This window comes from Podarcis muralis, chromosome 10 (genome assembly GCF_964188315.1).
Source record: "Podarcis muralis chromosome 10, rPodMur119.hap1.1, whole genome shotgun sequence".
NCBI classification, from domain to species: Eukaryota; Metazoa; Chordata; class Lepidosauria; order Squamata; family Lacertidae; genus Podarcis; species Podarcis muralis.
In genome coordinates this window covers 35,070,363-35,088,926 of record NC_135664.1, presented here as the reverse complement: position 1 = coordinate 35,088,926, position 18,564 = coordinate 35,070,363, and the positions used below count along the sequence as shown (strand labels likewise).

Below are 18,564 nucleotides of genomic sequence, written 5' to 3'. Positions count from 1 at the left end.
TGTGAGGTGCTTTGGAAGCGCTGTGCTTGAAGAAGAAGAAAAAGAAGAAGGAGGAGGAGTTTGGATTTGATATCCCGCTTTATCACTACTCGAAGGAGTCTCAAAGTGGCTAACATTCTCCTTTCCCTTCCTCCCCCACAACAAACACTCTGTGAGGTGAGTGGGGCTGAGAGACTTCAAAGAAGTGTGACTAGCCCAAGGTCACCCAGCAGCTGCCTGTGGAGGAGCGGAGACGTGAACCTGGTTCACCAGATTACGAGTCCACTGCTCTTAACCACTATATCACACTGGCATTTCCCAAGCACAGGGTTTGTAAAGCCCACCACTTCTGGTTATTGGTCCAGTTATTGGTTGGTTATTTGTCCAGTTTTTGGTCCATGTCCACCTTGCCCTGGAATATATACTTCAGTCAGCAATAGCTCTCTGGGGTGTAAGGTTTTCTCTCTGTCTCCCAAATCTTGCTTTTCAGAACGGGTGCTAGACTCTAAAGAAACCTTTTCCAATCTGGTGCCATCCAGATTTTGAACTGTGGTCAAGCTGACAGGGAGTGAGGGAAGTTATAGTCCAAATTGTTTAGAGGGCACAAGCATAAAGAACACTGCTATACTGAAACAAGGACATAACAATCTGCCATCTCAGACCAAAGGCAAAGGCTGCGGCTTAGTAGAGAATCCACTTTGCCTGCAGAAGATCTCAGGTTCAATCCCAAGCATCTCCACAGGACTAAGAGAAAAGTCGGAGAGCTGCTTGCAGTCAGTGTAGGCAAAGCCGGCCCATCGGGACAATGGTCCGTCTTGGCATAAGTCATAAGGCATCTTCCTAGGTCTCATCTAGTTACCGTATTTTTTGCCCTATAGGACGCACTTTCCCCCCTCCAAAAATGAAGGGGAAATGTGTGTGCGTCCTATGGGGCAAATGCAAGCTTTCGCTGAAGCCTGGAGGGCTTCCAGGCTTCAGGAAGCTATCCGCAAGCCTTGGGAGCCCGCATGAGTTCCCGCCAGGCTCCCTAGGCTTGCGGATAGCAGCCTGCATCCCGAAGCCTGGGGCACGCTGAGCAGCGCGCCCCGGGTTTCAGGCAGATATCCGCAAGCCTGGAGAGCCCATCGGGAGTTCCCATCGGGCTCCCTAGGCTTGCGGATAGCAGCCTGTTCTGGGGGCTGGGGTCAGGGGAAGCTCGGGCTTCTCCCACCCCAGCCCCGCGCCTGGGGGGGAAATAATTTTTTTCCCTTTATTTCCCCCCAAAAAAACTGGGTGCGCCCTATGGGGCGAAAAATACAGTACATTTGTTTTGCAATTCAACTGTTACACAAGTCGCTCAGAGAGCGTTATGTTTTAAGGCAGCGTACAAATATTGTAAATATACGATAATAAGAACAATAGTCCAGGACAGTGCTTGCCAACCAGGTCCCTTCAGGAAGGCCACAAGCAGGGCTCAGAAGGCAATATAGTTCTCCTGCTGTCACTTGCTTGTCCCCAAGAAACACGTTTGACTCGTCTTCTGATATTTGAGGAGAAAGGTACCTCCATAATTTTGAGACACTTGACAGATGTCAGATGAAGGAAGAATATTTTTGTCTGTATTAATGATTTTACTTTTTAAGCTGTAAGCAGTACCAAAGAAAAAAGACATTCCAAGCTGAGCCACAAATTTGAATCTTTATTTCCAGAGGGCAGTCAACACACAAATGGAGAAGAGAGCATTATTTTCCTTGTTCAGCAGGAAAAACACACACCCCCACCACAAATTCCGACTACTAGACACAAGACATTTTTTTTATTTCTTGGGGACCTTTATAATATAGAGGAGTCTGGATCGTCAGGAAAGGCTCTGCTTTGGAAAGCAATGCATGTCGAGCTTCCTCAGCCCTCCCCCTCCAGTCTGTACTGTAAAAGGGGACAACATCTAAGGCCTATTTCTGTGTGAACAGTCGAGGGCCGTCAGAACGCTCGCGCGCGGGGGCGAGCGAGGGAAGGCAACCCTTTTGGGCGAGGGCGCGCCGAGCTGCTAGGCGTCGGCCGCTTGAACGCGCAGGGCGGGGCCTCGCGGAAAGAGAAAGGGCGGCCCAGAGGGAAGGGGCTTGCCCGGCTACGCTCCGTCGCAGCACCGCCCCCTTGTGGGACGCTATAAACAGCTGCAAGGGAAACCCGGCTGGCTTCTGCGCTTGTCGCACTTGTGGCGGAGTTGGTGGGGAGCCCTGGGAGAAGGAGCTTCGGAAGCAGCTGGTGGCCTCGCGCCCAGGTAAGACGCGGCGGCGGCGGCGGCGGCGGAGCTTCCTCAGCGGCTCGCTTGATTTTGTTCCCCTTCTGTGTTCGCCCTCCACAGTCTCGCCTTTCTGCACAGGTTGGGCGCTTCGCCTTCCTAGGTTTTTAATGGGGGCGCGGGCCACGCTGGGCTGGCGCCCCTAGGTTTCCATCTCTTTCGGAAGCGGGCGTCCTGGCGGTGGAGCTGGGACGCCCGGCTCTGTTGCTCCGCGCGTGTGGATGCTCCTGCTGCTCTTCTGCGGGGAGGGGGGGGGGGAGAGTATAAATCTCTGCACATGCTCGGAGAAGCGAGTTGGGTTCAGTGTATTCCCGTGTTTTCGTGGGCTCTCTTGGAATGGACGGGTCATAACCCTAGTCAGAGGCAATTTTATCTTCTCCCTTCTCCTGCCGCTTCTCCCCACTTTGCGCAGCCATCGCAGTTCATGGAAGCCGGGCGTTAACCCAGCTGTAAGCTGTGCTTCTCTCAAAGCTTTGCATATAGCGCCCAGCAGCGCCCAGTGTATCTGGAAAGGTGAACGTTTCAGAATTGAACCCATTTTATGGCAGCCTTTTCTTCTGCTCCTGAGCACCTTTTGGAAAAGTTTCACTGGGAACTTCGGGTGGGGTGAGATAATGAGGTTAAAGGAATTTGTTTAACTCTTGCCTGGAAGCTGCTCTGTTTCCCAGCTCCCTGTGCTCATTTGTAAAGTTTGGCTTATTGGTGAGAAAGCAGGAAAGCTACTCAGCGCACTTCTTGTTTCTAAATGATGCTAAGTCTAGTGAGGTGAGCGAGCAGTGTGTCTGGAAACGGGTTCCCTTTAACGTGCATTGGGTAGAGTCTCTTGGGGACATACCTATGGATAGTTGACTGCTATCCTGTTAATAAACCAATTCTTAAAAGCTTATTCAGGTTGGCCCTGCATACTAATCTATAATGGAAGAAACTACTGCTTGGTAAATATCCATGTTATGCTGTAGGTATTCTGCTTCATTTATAGATCCTGTTGAACAATCTTTGGGCAGTTTGTTTTTCCAAGTTTGTGAAATGGCTCTTTTAATAGGCATGGATTAATTAGGAAAAGACCAGCTACTTGTCATAAACCCCTTAGTGCAAAGCTAAATGCTGCAGGTAATGGGATTTAGTTGCAAGTCACATGCCCTGACAGCAAGTTCAAGTCACCTGCTTGTTAATTGTCTTGACCCCAAAATTAGCTACTGCCAGGTTGAAGATAGGCTAGTGGCAGGTTTTTAGTCTTCTAAAAATGAGTGTGCAGCTGTTGACATAAGAAGTAGAACAGAATTGCTGCAAAATCCATTTAAAGTACCGTAGGTGACTCTGGAGACTTTTTATTCCAGTGTCTGGATATATAGAATTTAGAATGTATAAATGTTTATTGGCTATATGCCATTGTAGTAGTAGTCTTGGCAAGTACCGTATGCAGTATTCTGCTATTCAAGAAGCCCTTTTATGAGAGGCAAAATGCATAACTGTCTCCCTCGCTGCAAGGGTTTGGTAAACTTCATGCAATACCCCTTCTTCCACACTTTTAAACCATTTTCTTTGGGTTTTGTTTGAAATTGTTGTAAGCAGCGCCAAATTGCTTTTTGACTGAACAGCGGTGGTACAAAATATTGTAACAGATAATAGATGCAAGAGTTACGGCTTTGGGGTTTATAACCCCATAATTGCTTACAGGGGGGAAACTCCCCATTTTTTGCAACAGATTTTTATTTCTCCAACACCTAGAACAGGTTCTGTCATGAACTGCAAGAGTCAGGAGGATGGAAATGGAAAACTGAATCCCATTGGCCCTTGAAGGTAGTTGCATAATTCCTTGGCTCTGTCATGCCTGATTCTTCAAACTTGTTTAACAGCCTGGATACTATCCTATAGAACAGTGTAGATTATTTTCTAGCCTAGATTGCCTGCTCTGTGGCTGCTGTTGGATTAGTACTCTTAAAGTTAGCCTAACACTTTTAAAGTTTAACAATTAATATATTTACATATTTTGTTTTTGTTTTTTTAAGCATTTTTAGCTTGCCTTCTGTCACACTCAAGGCAGTTTACAATGCAAAATTATATGCCACAAATTAAAATAACCAAAACATAGACATAGTAACACCACAATATTGTATGGACAAACAGAATCAAGTGTGTGGGGACTACTAGAATTACTGAGATCTAGAATCTGTAAGGAGTTAGACAGGGTCATTCTTTTCTAGCACAGCAAATAGTACATCCCTCCAAGCTGGGAGAACTGGCATTGGAATGGTAAATACATAAGACAAATTCATTGAGAATAAAGCTCTCAATGACCCCTAACTATGCAGGTTTCCCCTTCTGAAATTAGCAATGGAAGCTTCCTCCTTGGTGGAAAAAACAGTAGCTTCATGAGGACAGGGAGGTTTTCCTCAGAATGACAGCATAAAGCGAGGCTTTAAAAAAAAAAAAGCATCCTGTAATCTTGGTCCTGATCTTGCAGCTGCTACTTATCTTTCTGTTAAATATGCGTGCTAATTGCAGTTGTTCAAGTAAGGTTGCATCTAGTTTAGCCCTGAGAAATGCCAACTTGCTGAAGATCTCCTACTATAAACTCTTTGCCAAAGCTGACTTCTTATTCCCAAATCATATGTACTGCTGAATCCAACTGCACTAGCAGACACATTCTGCTCACTAGGAATTTCAGAATAGTTCTAGAGTTGTAATCCACAATAGATCTCTTCTGTAGAGAGAGATTTTTCAAATGGAGCAAGTTGTGTTCCAAGATGGACCGCTTGATGGTTTCCGAAGTCTCTCCTGCAAGTGGTTTGTGAGTGCCGCCTTCTTGTAGACCTGCATTATTATTTATTTCGTTAATTTTCTGTACCAACCCTCATCCGAGAATCATAGGGTGGTTTACAATACAAAAACACAAAAATATAAAACATACTGACAAACAGAAATAATACCCTCCCAGTTTAAAAAGCCATAGGTTGCTTAATTAGCCAAAGACCAGAGAGAAGAAGAATACTTTTGCCTGGCACCTAAAAATACGTAACTAAGGTACCAGGCAAGCCTCCCTGGGGAGAGCATTCCACAAATGGGAAACCCTTGCAAGAAGGGGAGATTGGCAATTGGCTAGTAATTAGATTTTGAGGACTGCTTTTACCACTGCCTCCTTCAAGCAGGCAAGGGCCCCCTGTCTCACCAGGAAGCATTAATAATCTCCTTGGCCTAGTCAGCTGTCTCCTCCCTACTAGTTTTTATCAGCCAAGAGACTGACTGATCCCAAGCACCTTATCCATCCTTACTGAAACTCATCCAACATAACCAAACTAGACAGTGCTCTGGCGGACACCTCTTGAGATTCACCTGTTGTAACATTGGAGTCAAGGTCCAGGCGGATGCAAGTGATTTTATCCTTAAAATGCTTTGCAAACAAGTGACAGTGAGCTACCATCTGTTCTACCACCTCCTTCGGACCAGACTGTAAAAGGCCCCATACTATCTGGAAAAGCTCTGGTGGACGGCATAGTTTGCTGCCTTCACTGCAACTAAGTAGGTCTGATTATGAGTCCACATTCACATTCAAGTGGAGTTTTCCTCCATTTGTGTTCAAGCTGTCTTCCAGCTTGTCTCATTGCCTGAAGCTCTGGAGTATACTAAGGAGCCAAAGCAGGAGAAGTTGCTCAGGAGTGATCATGTCAACAGCCCAAGCCATTTGAATGTACCAGAGTTCAGCCAGCACTTTGACAGAAGTGCAAATAATAGCAGCCAGAAAATTCCCCAGAGCTGTTTGGAAACCCATTGGATCCACCAGCCTCTGAAGGGTGGGCCATCCTATTAGGCCTATGCAGAAGGGAAAAGGTCTGGAAGCCTAAATCTCAACAGGAAGTGATGTGACCATGACAAGGGATTGTGATATCAATAGCACCCTCTTTCTGCCCAGCAGAGAATACAAGGTCCAGAGTGTTGCCTGCTACATGCAGTGGGCAATGGCATGTTGGGACAGCCCCATGGTCATCATGGCAGCCACCCCAGAGCCAGTCACCTTGGCATGGATGTTGAAGTCCTCCAAAACTAGCAGTCTGGGAGTCCTCAACATTGCCTCTGAGACCAGTTCTGTCAGTTCAGGCAGGGAGACTGCTAGGCAGCGAGGTAGGTGGTGTTATTGAATACTGCTTGACAGGTGTATCAAAGCATTGTATTGTTAGGGAAAGGATTTGAAGAATGGTAGCTTAGAACTCTGCTGCAGAGCACAATTGGCTCCACATCATGCAAAGCTTTACTGCAGTGTTCTTAAATACGTTATGGGCATGCCATTACTAGCTGAGGGCACATCAGAAGCGGAAAGAATTACTATAGTAAACCAAATCTGGATGTATATTAAGCACATTCATCTTGAATGTAAAGCCCAAGTACAGATATTGGTGTTAATAATGAATGTTGACCAAGTGCCTTCAGCTGCTTATTAGAAGTCAACTCTCCTGACATCTGTTGATAAAATTAGTTCAACGCCATTATTTCCTCTTCTGTACCAAAATGAGTATTTACATTAGCGCAGACATATTGCATGGCAGTTGTGCAGTTCTGAGAGGCTGCGTCAGTGCATCAAATGATGCTACACTTGCCACATGTGCTTATATGCATGCAAATATAAATGCAAAAGTTTCCCAGTGCAATCTTGTTCTGATGACTTGTTTGTGGAATGAGTACCAAAAGCAGGGCCAGCCTACTCATAGAGAATCGTTTTTATGGGAAAGAGAAATAGCCAGACCAGGCAGTTGCCATTTCTTTGTCCATTACTGTTACTATTATTGTACACATTTGTACACCACTTTATGGCATAAAACCATTGAAGCAACGTACAGGGTAAAATACAGTACAGAAAAAATACAGAAGCACAATCAAACCAATTTAACAAACTATTAAAAAGAACATTTCATGAAAACGGAGAATTGATCTTTCATAAATAACTGGGTGACACCTCAAGGAAAGCTTTCCTAAACAAAACATGTATTCAGTAGGTGCCTAAATATCGTAATGCTACATGCCTGTCTGATTGTGGCTGAAAAATGAATCCAGAGGGTTGGGGCTAAAAGCCCAGTGCAGACTAATTGAGCCTCTGTGTCAGACATATGGTATTCTCAGCAGTATCCTATCTGAGGAGCACAGTTGCTGGGTGGGAGTCTCATGGGCAAGACGATGCCTTAAATATTCTCATCTCAAGTTTAGGGAACTAAATATTAAAAACAAGACCTTGAATTGTGCCTGGTAGCATTTTGGCAGCTAGTGCAGCTCCTTCAGCAGAGGATCTGAGATGTTGATGGGGTACCCCAGTCTAGCTGCTGCATTCTGCACCAGCTGCAGCTTCCAGGTTTAGTCCAAGTGAAGCCCCACGTAGAACACATAGCAATAATCCAGTCTTGAGGTTACCAGTGCCAAGGTGAATTCCTTAGAGTATGTGGTCTTTAAAGTGGAAGGAAATGAACTTATACATACACATTAAAGTGGGTTGCCAACAAAGGAACAACAGAACCCCAGTTAAAATTAAGTTCCTAGTGGGTTTACTTTTTAGGAGATTCTATAAAGTGGGAAGGAATCTTATACTGCAAAGTTCTGGAGAAAGGAATGCAGCTTATATCCGTCTTAGGGTCCTGTTTGCTATGATTGATATCAGCTGCTACATAGTAGTGCAGCCAAACCCTTGGATAAATGTAATGGAATCCCGACATTTTAGATTCCAGTGGTGCCAAGAATGACAAAATAACAGTATATGTCATAAGTAACCGTTTCAACCTCATCTTGACCATTATATAATGCCAAATCCTGGAAAAGCAGTATTAAACTCTTGAGGACTCTTAAAGGGATGTGCTAAGTAGTTAAAATTAATGTTGCTACCTAAAATGGCGCTACTAGGGTCATGCAGAAGAAGACTTGTAATTGCTGGGTAGGGAATGCACTAAAATGTCCTGATCTGGATTAATCATTAATCTTCTTTTCCTACATTCCAAGAATGGTTTACTCTAGACAATGGTCACTTAGCTGTGCAGCTCTGCTTTGTAAGATTTTCTGGGTCACTCTCTCCATAAAGACTAAGCTGAACTTGGGTTCAAGCTATCTGAAAAAGCTAATAGAATAGCAATGATTTATAGAAAGATTCTTTTATCTGTACACTTAAAGGAGTTGGCTGCTGTTGTTTTTCACTGTTTATCCAAAATCACTAGGAGTTGGGCCAGGTTCACAATGTGATCCAACCCAACACACACACACACACACACACACACACACACACACGGAACTGTGTATCAGAGCAACCTTGTCTGCAAGGCAGCAGCTCCAGTATTTCAGCTACACAATATATGTTCTTGAAGCATCAGCGTCAATGGAAGTGGTTGCAGATGCTATTTCATCTGTGAACTTCTGTCTTACATTGTCTGGGTTGTCCAAAGGGCTATTTGTTGATGGGTGACTCAGCAAAAAGAGCTGTTAGATAAGGATGTGTGGATAGGTATCATTATTTTCTGGTGACTGGAATACAGTGCCCCTTGAAGCTTTACTAACTGAGAGGTTAATTTGAGAAAAGGCAATTTAACCAGTTAGTTGTTAAAGTTGTGAAGGACACAATGGTGTCATTAACATGATTAAATAAAATAAGATTTGTAATAGAGGATAAATGATATTATAACAGACCTCACAATCAGCTTCAAAATCTAGTAGTTGTATCTTGGATCCCAAATGCCTTGCAACTCGGAACATTTTGGCTTCCGAATGCCGCAAACCCGGAAGTGAGTGCACTGGTTTGTGAACGTTCTTTGCGTTGAACCTGGATGTCCGACGCAGCTTACGTGGCTTCCAATTGAGTGCAGGAAGCTCCTGCAGCCACTCAGAAGCCGCACCTTGGTTGTCAAACGTTTTCAGAAGTTGAATAGACTTCCAGAACAGATTCCGTTTGACAACCAAGGTATGACTGTAGTGGAGTGAAACTGAAAAACTTTCCATTCCAAAAATAAGGCCTATGGAAGACAGGCAAACAAGATTGCCTTATCAGTGGCTCAGAGGGAGTTTAGCTTCATTGAGTATCAATAGTTTGAGGTCAGGATACCTTGGGAGCAATTGCTGCTTCCAATGTGGACTTCACTTGACTTAGACTCTTCTAGTTGTCTCTCTCACCCAGTAGACAAATGTTCAGTGGGACAGATGTTCTCTCTGCCCCACATCACCCCCGCTAAGCAAGCAGAAACTGTGTTTCAACAGGCATATTAAAAGATTTTTAAAAGAACCTTTTATTAGTTTTTCCTTGTTTGTTCTTGGGCTGCATGTTAAAATGGAAAACAAAGGTCACTTTTTTGCCACATAGAGATGTTCCATTTACCAATTTTAAAAGTTTGGATACACCTTTCTAAGCAAATACCCACTCCAGGCAACTTACAATATTTTAAAATATTTGTTTTCCTTTTTACACTTTCTTGCTGTGTGCTAACCCCCACTGGAGGATAGAAACTGGCTTTGTGTTTTTGAGGCATTTCTCTCAAAACTAATCTGTGTCTTTGGTCAGTAGAGTTTAATAACATTCCTTGCTCCTTTCCACCCCAAAATATATTTTCTTTTGAGCCTTCAGGATCTGCTCATGGTTCCAGTTTGCATCCTTCTCTCTTCTATGGAAGAGGGAGCTGTGAAGAGTTTACTGATGTTGGATTAGGGAGACTGCATCAGAGACATTTAGGAGAATGGGCCATTTGTTATTGTCCCTTGCACCCCTCCAGTGAGGTATGGTGCTGCACATGTTCACTTCCTCTGCTGATTGGAAAATAGGTGTGTGTGAGAGAGAACATGCACTGGGGCATGTTGTTTCTGGTTCCAGTTGTGTGAATGAGGGTGAGATTACTCCCCTGCTTTCTGAGCATGATGGAGTTGTCTGGAACAATTGCTGCACTCCAGTGGATACTCCCAACTCTGCTTTCATCACATTGCTGTAATCATTCTCTTACACGGAATATCTATGGAATGCTCTTACGATGTTGTAAGAAATCTATGCATGACAAATGATTTGTTCCCTTAAACCTAGTATGAAGGCTTTACTGTTTGAGAAATGTATGAAAATTTACCTCAGCCTGCAGTTACTCCAGCCTGTAACTCCCAACTCTCCCCCCCGCCTTCCCCCCAGCAGCAAGATATCTATGACAAAAGTGTCTCTCACTAAATGTAAATGAATTGTGAAAAAGACTCTTAGGAATTGAAAATGGAGACGATAGACGTACCCTTCCCTGTTCATTTGTTTTGTAACACACACAAAAAACCTTAACGTAAAACTAAAACTGATGGAGTGGAAGTTGGAGGGAAAAATTAAGATTGTTCTAGAAAAGTTATTGTTATTTTCTACAAATGTTAGCAAAGCTCCTGCTGTGGAAACACAACCTTTACCTTGTTGCTAATTGCTAGCATCTCTTTTGCAGACTCAAAATGCCAAACTGGGGAGGTGGCAACAAGTGTGGGGCCTGTGGCAGAACAGTGTACCATGCAGAAGAAGTACAATGTGATGGGAGAAGCTTCCACAGATGCTGCTTTCTTTGTAGTAAGTACTCTTTTCAGTTGAAACAGTGAATGGGCAGTGCAAGTCGTGAGCAACAGGACCATAATTTTTGCTATTCAGCTCCAAAGACAGACATCTTATGGCCTCAAGGAGCAAAGAGTATAAAATACCAAGCACTATCTATGTTGCCTTGAGCAATCTTGAGTTCCTTTCTTCCCAGGATGACTCGAGAGGACTGTATCTTCAGCTGAGGAATGCAGTAGTCTTTGTCAGGAGAGCATTTTCAGACACTGCATGACCACCACAGGAAGTGGACCTACTTGCATGTCTCGTATAACCGAGCACATGAACAATAAGAAGCTGCTCTAGCTGTTCTTTGGAAGAGAAGTGGACCAGCTCTGTCTAGTACTGAGAGTATTAAAAGGACTGGAATTAGCGGGATTCAAGACTGAGCTATATCACCATCTTTGCAAATGAAAGGCTTAGGTCAGTGGTCGGCCGGTTATGGTCCTCCAGTTGTGTGGGGGCTGCAACTTCTATTGGCCTCAGCAAGCATGGTCAATGGAGTTGTAGTCTCAGAACATCTGCAGGGCCCCAGGTTCCCCATGCCTGGTTTAGGTTTTCACTTTGCTACACGTTGGTCACTTCAAATCAAAGCCACCATTTCAGTTGGCTCTGAGCTGCATTTATATTCTAAGATTAAGCATGTTAACAAAATACCAAGTTTAATCCATAAAAATGCCTGTTTCACACTGTAAGTTGTTCCAGCAGTTTACATTTTAAAGATCATTTTGTGAGAATTCATTAGTTGGCTCTCTTCCTCATCCATACCAAATAAGTTAATTGAATGATCTGGTTGATTTTCTATTTCAGCACAGTGGAGCCAAAATTCTGTTGGGCTTTGGCACAGGAGGCTGTTGATTGTCTTAAATGAGCAGAGTCTATGCGATTATGTTTCAGGCCAACAGCTTATTGAAGAATTGCATTTTTGTACTAAAAAGCGCATTTATTAGATACTAAGCAAAGGATTGCATCAAATAACTGCTTTGTGATGCAGCTGCCACAAAGAAGAGCAATTTTGTTGTGACATTAAATGTGGATTGTAGTTTACCCAAGCTCATGTCATGAAATTAGTAAGAGCAACAAGCAATTTGGGTGGGGGAGGCAGGGCCTGGAATTTTCAGTAGCTGCACTTCAGGAAAAGCAGGGCAGTTGATAACAGCTGTCAAACCTCATGGTAGCAAGAAAGTCAATGAGCTAAGCAGCAAGGCTGGGAAGGTAACAGAATAAGCTCAAACTATTTGCAGTTTAGCTTCAGGATTGCTTCTTCCTGTTTAGGCTTAGACATGGAAAATACGAAGGAATAAGTTTCTGAAGATGCATAAAGAACTCAGCTGTGAAGGAATTGGTTATCTCATTTGGCCTCTACAAATCTGGGATTAAAGGCGAGAGCCCTCCTAGCCAGAAGGCATGACTTTTCCTGACAACTTTTTTCATGAAACTAAACAGTGTCTTGTGAGATAATAATGGAACACATTGTACACTACACAATTTGACCACAGGAGTCAAAACCCAAAGTGTGGCACTGCTCTGCTTCAAAAAGAAGCAAAAACACAGACAATAGAATCTAGTTCTGCAATGCAGCTTGACTCACATTTGATTTGGAATAGTGATGGGCAGATGAGACGTGAGCAGAAATGCATTTCTATCTTCGTAACCTTTGCAATGCCAGTTAAAAGGTGGCTACTGTATTTTCATTGGGTGTGATGAATGGCAAGTGCTGGTGTCAATCCTCTGTGCTGTGATCTTGACTGCCACTCCCCTGTGGCTGCAATGTGCAAAAAATTAGAGTGGAGATGCATTTGTGCACCTATTGTTATGTCACATTTTGTCCTGATACAGACCGTTAAATGCAAGAGCTCTTGCAGTCTTATGGATCAATATATATATTTTTCTTACTAGGTGAGTTCTGAACTGCCTGTTTCTGGTGATATGCAAAAATAATACTGAATTTTGAAGTCGTAGTGGTGTTAACTAAAGCATGTTGCCCTGAAGTAAACTTCTTGAATGTGAATGGTGGAGAGCACATGGACTCTGTTGTGCTGAGTGCTCATATAGAACTGCCCATATTTTCTCATTAACAGAGAAGTTCTGGCCTCATTCCCAGGAAACAGAACAAGCAACTTAAAACTGTAAAAGCAGAAATAGGTTACTAATGGTATTTCAGGACATGGATTTAAGTTGGGTCAGTATTCCCAGTAAGTCTCTCAAATGGAGTATCCATAGAAGGTGCACTAATTATTATTTTTTGTGCCTCTAGTTATGGATACTTTGTAAAGTAAAAGTGGGAACTGTTGCATAATTAAACATGTTGTGTGGTTTTAAAAAGCAGGAGGGGAAATTGCTGACCTCAGTTCCTGGCTGCTTTTGCAGCCTTGTTAATTAAACTGCATCAAGCTTCCATTCTGTAAATGTCACAATTAAGAATGGAAAGGAGGGACAAGTCCCTCAGTAGAGCAAAATATAATCCAGCAATTCAAAAACATTCCCCTCTTTTCATTTTCCAGTAGTCCGCTAAGGTTTAAGAACTACCAGAGGCACTTTCCCCCTCTGGCACTTAATGTTCCTTTCTGTTAATAAATAGGCATCCGTTTCTTGAAGAAGCAAATTCTTTCTTTCTTTCTTTTCCAGTGGTCTGCCGGAAAAACTTAGACAGCACAACAGTAGCCATCCATGACGAAGAGGTCTACTGCAAATCATGCTATGGAAAGAAGTATGGTCCAAAAGGCTATGGCTATGGCCAAGGAGCAGGCACTCTTAACATGGACAGAGGGGAGAGGCTGGGCATCAAGCATGACAAGTAAGTGTAACTTGCATTCTACTTGAGCTACTTGTAACTGCAGCTGGCAGTGTGACCCTACATGAAACAGCCTGCAGGCATGCTTTTGTCATGTCTGTATTGTGTATTGTCCCTAAGCAATGGTGGAATGGTAAAGTTCACTCTGATTATATAACTAAGCCTTCGTTATTAGCAGCTGTCCAGGGAACAAACATCTCTGGAAATGAGTCAACCCTGGATTTCTCTGTGTGTAATAGTGATTCAGTTTTCTCAGAAAGCTCTTTATTATGGAAGTAACGCAGCTAGGCTCTGTTGGCAAGTGTTTTATAATTAAGGGTCCACCTCTTAAATCATGTTATGTTACTTTTGAATCTCATGAATATCCAGCCTAATATATATGATGGGGCAAACTAATGCCTAATTCACATGTGACACCAAACCATGGTTTCGGCACAATGAGAATTGTGCTTGCGTGCACTCCCTCTTCTCTTTATGCACTCGGCTTCAGTTGCTTCCTCTTGAATCAAAACCAGTGCACATTGGCTTGTGCAGCAGTTGCGGCTTCAGTAAGCCAGGAGCATTGGGGGCGGGTAGTAATTGCGAGCAAGGTTTGGTATTTCATTTGAACAGTCTCAACATGTTGGATGCTGAGCAGTTCCTTCTGTTCAGATGAAGGCTTCAAAGCCTTGATATTATGCCTCAGATGAATTTATAGTTCTCAAGGCTATAGAGCGCCTTCACTGTAAAATGAAAAGCCATGATGTATTCCACCACAACCTCATTGATTGTAGTAGGATTTTCAGGGCCCTCTAAATGGATAAGAATACTTGGCTGGTGAGGGCACCTCCCTAAATGACAGGGGATATGTTTTAAAGACAAACAAGCCACAAGGCAAAAAGGAACTCAGATCTGTAGAAGGGCTGCATTTTAAAGAATACAGGGAATACTGTGGCACTCTTTATCATAGCCAGAACTTCAGGCACAAATGAGGCTGTATTGATGTGGGCTTTTGATAAAAGTTGTTTTTATAAATTCCAGTGAACTTTAGAGCAAAAATCCTGATGTGAGGCAGTCTTAAATAAGTACATTTTTAGCAGCGCATATTTGTAAACCTAGAGATTGTTCAAACTAAGGGATAATTTGCGAACATGGCTGTCTTTAAAAACCTCTTTCATATTACAGGTGCGAATTGAGGGGAAATCATTATAACAGCATTGTGAAAGTTCAGTGAGCCCACATATAGAAGTATAACTGTGGGCTAGCATGCATCTAAACCAGGTTATTGGTTTGTGGGGTTTCCCCCCTGTTGTTTTTATTATGTATTTTGTATTTTTATGTCGTGAACCGTCCTTTGATCTATGGATGAAGGGCAGGACACAAATTTAATAATAATAAATAATGGATTCCGCTGAAATAGGATATTCACACTTGGGCACCTTTATTTTAGTGCACCTTCTCACCGACCTACAACAAGTCCAAATACTTCAAAGTTTGCCCAGAAATTTGGAGGAGCAGAGAAATGTTCCAGGTGTGGTGATTCTGTGTATGCAGCCGAGAAAGTAATAGGAGCTGGAAAGGTAAGGTGGCATATTGTTGCAAATACCTTGCCAAGCAACACTGACATTTTTCAGATTCATTAATTGTAGATAAAATCTTGACTTGTCAAGAGTGGGGTAGCTTGCTCTCTTACAAGAGGTGAGCAAGTAGATCTCTTTGAGGAGGAAGAGATTTGCAGTCTTGAGACAGTGGCCAGCTGAATCCAGTTTCTCAAATATTTGTACTTAAGTGCTTTTTTACTAATAGATCAAGCTCATATGAATAGCAAGATAACTCTAAGAAGACAACTTTTTTGGGGGGGGGGGGAATGGCTACTTGAAAATAAAGATTTGGAATTTTTTTAATTGTGCAATACAGAAGCCTAAAATAAATGTGCTCTCTTTCTATCTAGCCTTGGCACAAAAACTGTTTTCGCTGTGCCAAGTGTGGGAAAAGTCTTGAATCAACAACTCTGACAGAGAAGGACGGTGAAATCTATTGCAAAGGTAAGAGGTTAAGGCAGAGGGCATAAAAATTGCTTGTTCCGGTGAAGAGTCGTATGGTTTGATTCCAGGAAGGGGTGGTCAACAGGTCAAAGGAAACTATTCTGCAACTGTTCTTTAAGTGGATAAATATTTTCTCAATTTAAGTGATAGTTGGAGAACAATGGTACCAGGTTTTCAACTAAGAAAGTAATCTTAAATCATTGCTGTGGATGGTGTAGGGACAACTATTTTACACCAGCCAAAAGGATTTGTATAGCAGTTTCCTTCTTTCAGAAGTGACAGCTCTATAGGTATAAGGAATAGTTTTGCCCTGGAAAACAATAGAAACTCATTTTAAAAAATGTTCTGTAAATCTGCTTGAGTACCTGATTTTATTATTTCACCAAAACAACTGCTAGAATTGAACTGATAGTCTACTATTTATCCTTGCAGGTTGTTATGCGAAGAACTTTGGCCCCAAAGGATTTGGCTATGGGCAGGGAGCTGGTGCTCTGGTTCACGCTCAATGATTCGTTAGTGCCATTGCACTGAAATGGTTCTGTAGTTACAACTTAAATGCCACTAATTACTGTGAAATTGATAACTAGTGTCCTATGCCGTTGCTTGTCTTAAAGTATTGCGTTTTCTCAAGCCTTAAAAGCACACTTTTTACATGCACTGTCAATTGGGTTCAGTAAATCTTTTTGCTTAGAAGATTAGTGTGTCGAAAGGCCCCCTGGAGAAAATTGTTCTGTTTCTACTGCCTACAGATCTGCATCTATATATTGCTTTGCCTGCAACATTTGAAGCATGGTATGAGTTGCTTGCTGCCTAAACAAGCACTTCATCAGGTAATGGGAAGACTGGGAGTAAAAAACATGTTAATCCATTATAGCCAAGTCATTGTAGATTTGCAGTAGCCCTGCTCAGGCATTAACCTTCCCAATTATGCTCATTGGTCTTGCCTACTCCACGTTGGAGAAGTAACTTCTAAAGCAGGAACCCCCTCTACTCATGGAGTCTATGATTTAGAATCCTGGTGTTACTCCACTAAGTATAGCAGGTTCCCTTCTAGGGAATGATGGGATAATGGCAGAGTTAAGGCCAATAAGCTGACAACCACCCACCCCTTGCTCTGCCCCTTTTGCAGTTTTATAGGGGATGAACACCTGAACAGGGCTAGTGCAAATGGCCATCATAGCACTATGCTAATTGTCCATCTCAGTAGTTTCCCAGACAACAGATGTGAGGTACCTTGATGTCAGAAGGGCAGCAACTTCTAAAAATGCAACTGAGGTATCTTCTGCAGTAGATCTCTGCTCTGGCTATTCTAATTCATGGTATCCTAAAGAGAGACTGGGGGGGGGGGAGGGATCCATGGCTTGACTCACAAGGAAGTTCCCTTCCCTACTCCCATTTCAGCTGCACATGCTGTTTGGGAAGAGGTTGGATGGAGCACAGGGGGAACTCTATGAACTCAAGTTTACTATAAGATCCAAGTCTATGATATATACTGCAGTTATTGAGAACATTAAGAGTTTGGAGTAACTTCTAGAAAGCCTCAAATCTTGTTATTACTCTTTGAATACCGATGTTCTGAATTGCTTGTAGAGTTAGCCCTACAACCATTGCTGCTCTATCCATAATTGGCCAGGGTTATGACATTTTGGAATATACATAGTAACAAAAATGTCATTTGTGATTCAGACTTCTGCAAAGGGACCAGTACTTCCAACCAATTACTAGGGTATCTTCAAGATTGTGGATGAGGCAGTTCACCAAGGCACTAATTTCTGGGGACAGGGGAAGAAGCAGACAGGACAGTAACTAGAAAGCGTAGGGAAACTAAGGTTTCACTTGTTAAACAGTTTATTCTTGTGTTATAGACAAAAACAATTTTTGTCAGATTTTATTCATTTGGTAACTTGTTCCCATATCCCTACTCCATAGTAGACTTCACTACAGAGATTTTAGACCTCTAAGTATATATGAACTATGGGCTTTGCTATTTTTGCAGTATGAACTGGGATAATGGACATCTTATTTCAAGCCAAGATGCTATTTTGCTTTTGTTAATCATGCGAGTTTGCTTGGTATGCTTATGTACATGTGGGTCATTTTGAAATTTTTGATGCAAGGACAAAGTATGCATGTCTCAACAATAAATGGTTAGGCTGCCAAAGAAATGACTTCATATCTCCTTTCAACGTCATCTGTGTGCACAGCACAATTCTGAACAAGGATCCCCAAATCAGAGTACTAATTATTCTTTAACTCTGTGTTCTTACAACCATATAATTAACAAATCGAGGCCAAGGGCATATACAATAAGAGCAAGAAATGCTTATGCAATAGTAACACCAAGCTAGTCATTTTGGCCAAACTGCATCTACCTGACAAACTTAGAGATCTGCTGTTCCCAATCTAAGCACCACAGTAAGTGTTACTATTCTTTCATAGTAAAAAGCAGCTCTGTCACCCACCTCAGAAATTATTCTTTTGCCACCCCACCTTTCAGTTCAGGTTGGGGGTGCAAAAGAAGAGACATGGCTTTAACTTTGAATCACCTCTTCTCCCCGTGATATCAGGTGAGTGCAGTGCAGGGCCGGGCCTGGACCAGTTCTTGATTCAACTAGCTCATCCCTGCTGTAGAGCATGATTGAGAGCCAAGATCATACAGGAAGGCGTTAATAGCAAAGGCTGGGGATGGGGAGGGAAAGTACAAAGTTGGTTTAAGAATAACTGTTTCTCGCAACATGTTAAGTGTGTAGGTGTGTTGCATGAACGCTCCCCGCACTCATCTAGAGGCTGGAAAACCGAAGGACTGTGTGGTGAAATGATGCATGTCTACAAAGTGTCACCAACATGCAAAGTTTAACTCCAATGCTGGAAAAAAAAATGCTCCGCTAGTCTACTTACTGAGGTAGCAATGGGCTCTTTGGAGTAACCT

At 42.8% G+C, this 18,564-nt stretch overlaps 1 protein-coding gene across 1 annotated transcript; it reads left to right on the top strand.

The window, feature by feature from the left end:
- Positions 1-2,120: 2,120 nt before the first annotated feature.
- CSRP2 (cysteine and glycine rich protein 2) lies at positions 2,121-17,800 on the top strand. The gene is made up of 6 exons (XM_028747648.2): positions 2,121-2,239; positions 10,678-10,796; positions 13,446-13,614; positions 15,041-15,170; positions 15,542-15,635; positions 16,068-17,800. The coding sequence occupies exons 2-6, from the start codon at positions 10,685-10,687 to the stop codon at positions 16,142-16,144; spliced, it is 582 nt and encodes a 193-aa protein (XP_028603481.1). The 5' UTR covers positions 2,121-2,239; positions 10,678-10,684; the 3' UTR covers positions 16,145-17,800.
- The last annotated feature ends 764 nt before the right edge of the window (positions 17,801-18,564 follow it).

Excerpts from the sequence above, each read along its gene's own strand:
- CSRP2 (XM_028747648.2), top strand. The coding sequence starts at position 10,685 with ATGCCAAACTGGGGAGGTGGCAACAAGTGTGGGGCCTGTGGCAGAACA. Across the intron at positions 15,171-15,541 it reads AAGTAATAGGAGCTGGAAAG|CCTTGGCACAAAAACTGTTT; the intron begins GTAAGGTGGCAT and ends CTTTCTATCTAG. Across the intron at positions 15,636-16,067 it reads CGGTGAAATCTATTGCAAAG|GTTGTTATGCGAAGAACTTT; the intron begins GTAAGAGGTTAA and ends TTATCCTTGCAG.